We start from the raw sequence: 6,847 nt of genomic DNA, 5'->3' as shown, positions 1-6,847 counted from the left end.
CCAACCCTCACCACACACACCAACCCTCACCCCACACACACCACCCCTCACCCCACACACACACCACCCCTCACCACACACACCAACCCTCACCACACACACACCAACACTCACTACACGCTCCAACCCTCACCACACACACCCTCACCACGCGCACAAACCGCCTTTCGCCACTAAGTAGCGGTGACGTCACCACGGCGCCTGTGCCAGCCTAGGTGCACTTTGAGTCTAAGTGAGGTGTCGAAGGCTCGCCGGCAGGAGGTCACGGGTCGACCGACTGAGATTACTGGCCGATGCACCACCACCTGTGCCCCCTACTACTGCTACGTTTTATCCGCCCGGCGCTCCCGCTCGTTGTTGTGAGCGTCGCTCCTCTGCCCTGTATTATAGCGGGGACGCGACACACACAAGCAGGCAAGGCTCGCCTCAGTGTCTCCCAGAGGTGGGACAAAGTCATTGTTATGCAAGTCCAAGTCGAGTCGCAAGTCATCAAATTCATGACTCGAGTCTGACTCGAGTCCAAGTCACATGACTCGAGTCCACACCTCTGGTGTCTCCACGCACTTTTATTCCTCCGCGCATCTCAGTTACAGACGAAACCATCGCCCCAGACCTAAGGGCTTTCCGGGTTCAATCCCGACGCGGTTCTGTGGAGGTTGGAGGAATATTTAACGGGGGACACACGAGGCGAGGGGACTGTGGGTGGACGTGGGAGCACGGGTGAGGGGGACAGGTGAGGGGGGCAGGTGTGGGGGACAGGTGTGGAGAGAGAGAGAGGAGGGGATATGGGGGGGGGGACACTCAACAAAATGGGAGCAGCAGCGAGGGGAGAAGCAATGTCCGTTTCACCCCTGCTCCCTGAACCTTTGCATCTCTTTGACCCCCATGTCTCCCGTGAGTGAGCCAGAGTCGTCCTGTTCTCAGCTCTCATCTCACCTGCATGATCGCATCGGGAGGCGATGATGGGCGAGAGGAGGCGAGCATGAGAGAGAGATTGAGAACGGTAGGATAGAGGGGGTGTGGATAGACGGGGGTGGACAGAGGGAGATATGAACGGGGAGAGACGGGGGCTGGGCTGGGGGGGGGCACGGCTGGAGATGCGGGTACAGCAGCGACGAAGCGCGCTTGGCACGTGCCATGGTGCAAGGATTGATTTGCCCTCCACCCCTCTCCAATCTGCCCTCCCTTCCTCTTTGTAGCGTGGGCTGATGCACACTCGATGCCTACCCCAGTGGGGTGCAAGGAAGGGGGGAGCCGGGGTAATGGAAGGGGGGGGGGTCGAGAGGAGATAGGTAACAGGGAGGGAGAGAGAGATGAAGGCTGGAGAGAGGGTAACGAGGTTGAGTTGGGAAGAAGAGAGGGGTGAGGAGGGAAACAAAGCAATGAGTGATTGGGGGAGGAGATGAGCGGGCAGAGAGCGAGGGGGAGTGGTGGACAGGGATATTTGAAGAGCGACCGGAGAAAGGAGATGGGCGCGCGAGATTTTATATGTATCTGGGATTTGGTCAGCAGAGATATCGGGGTGGCAAGACACAGGGGGGGAGATCTTAAGAGATCGAGAGATAAAAGATGTGGAGGACAACGACAGAGAAAGATAGACGGAGATGCTCGTGGCGTCTCTTCTAACAACAGCACAGTACAAAAAAAATGACGCCTCGACAGGGAGTGGAGGGCGAGAGTGAAGCGTAACCGGCATCATCATCATCGTCGTCAATGTTATTATTATTATTATTTCTCAAGAGTTATTACTGTAGACCGCGTCTCTTTGCCCAATGCGTTATGTACATCGCACTGAAAGGTAGCGCGCGATTTCGTGACGGCTTAAATACCACGGGAGGACCTGGCAAAATACAGCGCACGGCGAGAACGAGCGAGCTGCAGCAGCATCATCATCATCCTCCTGTATAATACAGCGCCGACAAGCCGGGCTTGGGCCTCAATCGGCCTCACTCCTCCTCGGCCGTGGCCCACAAACTCCCGAAATAAATTGCAACTCAGGTGAGCTATTCCGAGGACGTTAACGGAGCAGCGGATCCGCCGGGGAGATTCGTATCGCAAATCGCCTCTCACCCGGTGAGCAAGGCGAGCCATCGGCGGCGATGGCAAGCAGCGGAAGATGTAAGAGTGGTTGTGTGAGCAGATGGGGGGGCTGGGGGGCCCGTCACGTTGGGCTCGTGCCGGAGTGAGATATTTGGATAACGATGACATCATAGGGTGGACCACGTGGCACCGTAGTCGAAATGTTGACCACGTGGCCCCAAAGTCTACACGTGGACCACGTGGCTTGGTAGCCTTCACACACACACCGCGACTCGGTAGTCTACACACGCACCACGCGAGTCTTTTTTGAAGAGGATGGCGGAGCAGTGATTACAGATATATGGGTGTGTGCGCCGCCTGCTACGGCTCCCCATACACGGGCAGCCGCCGCTGGTGAAGTATACAGCGGGGCTTAATTTCAGCAGGAGCCGTCCGGGGCTGAGCTCCGAAAAATATTCCATGAGAAATTAGGCTCCTGTACAGAGACAATATATTAACACTGGTATGAGGGAGAGAGGGGGGGGGGGGGGCAAAAGCCAGGTTTGACGGGTCGGTGTGTATTTGTGCTTGGACCCCTACAAACAGGGGACTGAACAGGGTACCCCCCCAGGTACCCTCCCACCACCTCCTCCAATTCTCAATGGCTTTGGGCCAGACATCCCCAATTCGTTTAGGGTGTGCGGAATGGCACCGCTTCAACCCTGCAGCCGCTGGAGGGCGCTATATTCACCACGATGTAAAAAAAAACCCCATAGACATCCTTGAATCAAATAATTGGGGAATGTAATCAAATCGCTGGCAAGGGTTGATGGACGCATCCAATAAGTAATAGTGGATGGATATCCCCTGTACATGTTTTTTGATGGAGATGTGTGTGTGGGGGGGGGGGTGAGTTTCAGGGGTCCCGAAAGGGGGTTCCGTCAAGACTGGGGGGGGGGGGGTAGTGGGTAACTGTCAGACCCAGGAGTCGAACCAGGTTGTCAAGCCGAGCGGCTTTGATGGCGCAGCCCTGGAGCCCGGCCACGTGGCGCGAACACAATCAGCACGCTAGGGGATAAAAGCGCAGCCCTGCAATGGGGCCCCGCTCACGTCACTGCTGGCGGATGGGCCTCCGCGAGAAGGAGCTCTGCAGACAGCCCTCTCTCTTGAGAGGGTAATTGGCCTACTCTTCCACGCTATACATACGTACATAGAGAGAAACCTTGACTTAGTGGGGAATCCATTGCGGTGAATCTTCTATACAACATGCAATCGTTTTTATTATGACCCCCCCCCCCATCGTTTGTATCCTTGAAAGTTTAAATTTGTTACATGTACCGTTATTTATTTTTCACGCGTTTTAATTTCTATACATATATTGTCGCCCCCCCCCTTTTCATCTCGCCTGTCGCCAATGCATCACGATCGTCGCAATAATATTGCACTCAAAGCAGTGGAGTGACACGCGTGGGTGGGTGGCGGGGGAGAGCTCAGCACCTCTTCAGAGTGATGATGGTTAAACGATGACGGTGGTGGGGGTGGTAGTGGTGGTGGTGGTGCCAACAGCAAGTGGAGCCGTCCTCTCAAGGTGACGATGGCGACAATGATGCTGGTGGTTGTGGCAGGAAGTTTGGCACAGTGGAGGGGGGTGTGTGGGGGGGGGCACAGCTGGTGCGCGTCTGCCAGCCATCGCAGTCAGTCAACCCGTGGCACCAGGATCTGCGTCCGTGACCACCTCCTGCCAGCGGGCCTTCGACAACCTTGCGTGGCCCCAAAGTGTACCTAGCCTGGCACAAGCACCGTGATGACATCACCGCCGCTAAGTGGTGAACGGCGGTTGTTGTTGTTGTGTGTTCACGTGGCCCCCGAATCACGAGACGGTGTGGGCAGTGTTGGAGATAGGCACCGCTCGAGTGACGATGACTGATGACGCTGCTGCGACGCAGATGACGACGGCTCATCCTGCTTGCCGTACGATGATCGTGTGAGGTGGCCGATGCTTTCATCCAACAGTGGACAGAACACGTGCGGCAATGTCATTGGTGATGCCTTCATCGAACGGTGGACAGAACACGTGTGACTATGGCACGGGCGATGCTTTCATCTAACAGTGGATGCGACGATTGCACCGCGTTCACCGCGTGCCACACTCGAGCAACGTACTCCTGTCGAGTGGGGGTGGGGGAGTGGTCACTTTATGCTACCGTCTTTCGCTAATTAATTAATTCACCCCACACCACCACCCCTCCTCCCCTTCCCCCATCCCCCATACCAAAAGGATTTGCATTCCGAGAACTACAGCCTCACGAGACACCCCGCTCCTCCTTTCCCCCCCTCCTCCTTCCACATCACTCGCGATAACCGAGCCACACGCACAGGCAGGCACAGCCACCACCACCACGCGCGCACGCACACCCCCCCCACACACACGTGTACGCACAGGCGGGCACAACCACCACCACCACCACGCGCACACACACCCTCACACACACGTGCACGCACGTGCACGCACAGGCGGGCACAACCACCACCACCACGCGCACACACACCCCCTCACGCACACGTGTACGCAACACAGGACGGACCGGCGGGTGAACGAGCGCACAGGTTGACGCGTGCACGCACAACGCGTGAACACGTCCACAGGCGGAGAGCCACGGACAGGAGCACGCGCAGGCCGCCGCGAGACGCAGGAACAGCACGGTTGTGGCACACGGGCAGACGCGCTGCCAAATGAGCGCACGTGGACGCGCACAGACACGACACACGCGTCGAAAAACACACATACATACACGCGCGCGACAGGACACAAGCAGACGCACGAACGCACACCCCACCCCACGGACGGACACCTACACCAACTCAAAGGTAGACACGCGACACACACAGCCAGACACAACACACCCTGAAAACACACACACCGACACTCGTAACGGCATTGGGGGACTCATGGCGTTCTTCATCGCCCCGTAACCCTCTCACGGGGGGGGGGGCAGGAGGAACGAACTGGGGTCTCGGCAAGGGGGTAGGGCGGCGTGCGGGGGGGGGGGGGCGTGACCCCCAGTGAGAAGGGTCAGAACAAAGGGGGGGGGGGCTCTGTCCCCTGTTGGGGGACGCGGCGAGGTGATGGGTGCGTTTGATGCCGACAACGATGATGGCGATGGAGGAGGACCAGGAGGTGCCAACTGGGATTGGAAACTGCTGAACGCAAACAGCGGAGAGCAGCGGAAACATCGTCACGGTTCTCAGACTAGCGAAGGGGATTGGGGGGGGGGGGTAGACATTTAAAGAGGGTGAGTGAAAGGGGGGCACCCCACCCCCCCCCCTTCCTGATGGTGGCAGCTGCTGCCGTTGCTGCCACCCAGCCAAGGCTTTTAATGTCTCATCAAATACTCTGTGGGGTGCTGCTCGCTGTGCGGAGTGGAGCGCGTCGGGTTCGCACGCGACTCGCAGGAGCCGCAAGCTCACGGTGGACAAGTGGTGGACACTGAAACGTGGTTGTGCAGCGGCTCAACTTAAACCCTCTCCAGCTCCCCCCCCACGCCTCTGGATTTGCTTGCGTGCAGCGTTTGCGGGATCTGTGAAACACCAACTGCAGTTCTGCGCCCTCCCACCACCGCCGCCACCACCACCACCACCACGGCACACACACACAGTGAACACACGCCGATCGTGTGAAAAACATAACCCTCACAACATAAGGCATAGAAGAATAACTTAGTCTGATTATCGAGCCAACATTCGTAGATTACCTTTTGGTCGTCGTGTCGTCGTTTTCCCGCACGCGCGTGCGTGCGTCCGACACGCGTGCGTGTGTCTAGCCGCGTGTACGTGACGCGTGTGCGTGTACACGGTGCGGTGGTGCGCGCATGTGTGTGTATACACGTGCGTGCGTGCGCATTTGTGTGTATACGTGTGCGTGTGTGTATACGCGTGCGTGTGTGTATACGCGTGCGTGCGTGCGTGCGTGTGCGCGCGTGAGTGTGTACGACGCGGCAGGGGCGGTTGCGGCGTGCGGGCTGGCTCGGAGCGACACGCGATTCCCGGTGCTTGCCCCAATCCATGGGGGGTATGACCGGGGGGGGGGGGGGGCATGGCCGGGGGGGGCAAGGCCAGAGGGCAAGGCCAGGGTATGGCACCACCACGTGACCGCTCAGTCTCAACCGCCGGATCGAGGGAGTTGGGCTGCTGGGACGGTGTTAGTCCTCAGAACTGGTACCACTTCTTATCCTTGTACTTGAGCATGAGCTGTACACACACAAACACACAAAGACAAAGATAGCCCCGTATAGCCTCAACGGACTGTTGGGACAAGCGTTGTTAAGAGAGCACCACTTATGAAGGCCGGCGCGGCACACGAGGGGGCGGGTGGCTAGCACCGCGCCCGGCCGCCTTTGTCTCCCTAGTGGTCGACCTCGGGGAGGCTCAGGACCAGTTGAGATAATTTTTTGCCGGTGTTGGGCCTGAGCAGGAATCAAGCTCGGGTCACTGGGTTCGTAGTGCAGCCTAACCGCTGCCATACTGCTCCCCGTGTGTTTGAGAGGCACGCAGACACAGACACAAGGCGAACATGTACATAGTGACAAGCAAGATACAGAGATCACGTCCTATAGCCATACGGGCCGTTGGGGTAGGTGCCGTGAGCGTGGACCATTTAGAATTGCTCTGTAACTCTCCTGTCTTACAATTTGAATCGTGCTGCTTGTCGCTGGACACTTACAATGTTTTGGCCTTCAGGCCTGTGGTCAGCAAATGTGTTAAGAAACTAAATAAAAATCCGTGGGCCTTGCTGGTGATGGCGGTGATGGCGATGATGATGGCGACAATG

At 57.8% G+C, this 6,847-nt stretch overlaps 1 protein-coding gene across 1 annotated transcript in view; it reads right to left on the bottom strand.

The window, feature by feature from the left end:
* Positions 1-555: 555 nt before the first annotated feature.
* Positions 556-6,847, bottom strand: part of LOC144948547 (syntaxin-binding protein 5-like) — a 95,665-nt gene continuing 89,373 nt past the window's right edge. Inside the window, exon 36 of the mRNA XM_078878116.1 lies at positions 556-6,267. Within this exon, the coding sequence (XP_078734242.1) occupies positions 6,226-6,267 (42 nt within the window). The 3' untranslated portion in view covers positions 556-6,225. The remainder of the gene's footprint in view (positions 6,268-6,847) is intronic.

This window comes from Lampetra fluviatilis, chromosome 50, assembly GCF_964198595.1.
Source record: "Lampetra fluviatilis chromosome 50, kcLamFluv1.1, whole genome shotgun sequence".
In the NCBI taxonomy this organism is placed as follows: Eukaryota; Metazoa; Chordata; class Hyperoartia; order Petromyzontiformes; family Petromyzontidae; genus Lampetra; species Lampetra fluviatilis.
Note: the sequence above shows the minus strand (reverse complement) of the source record. Positions and strands in the feature narration are given on the sequence as shown.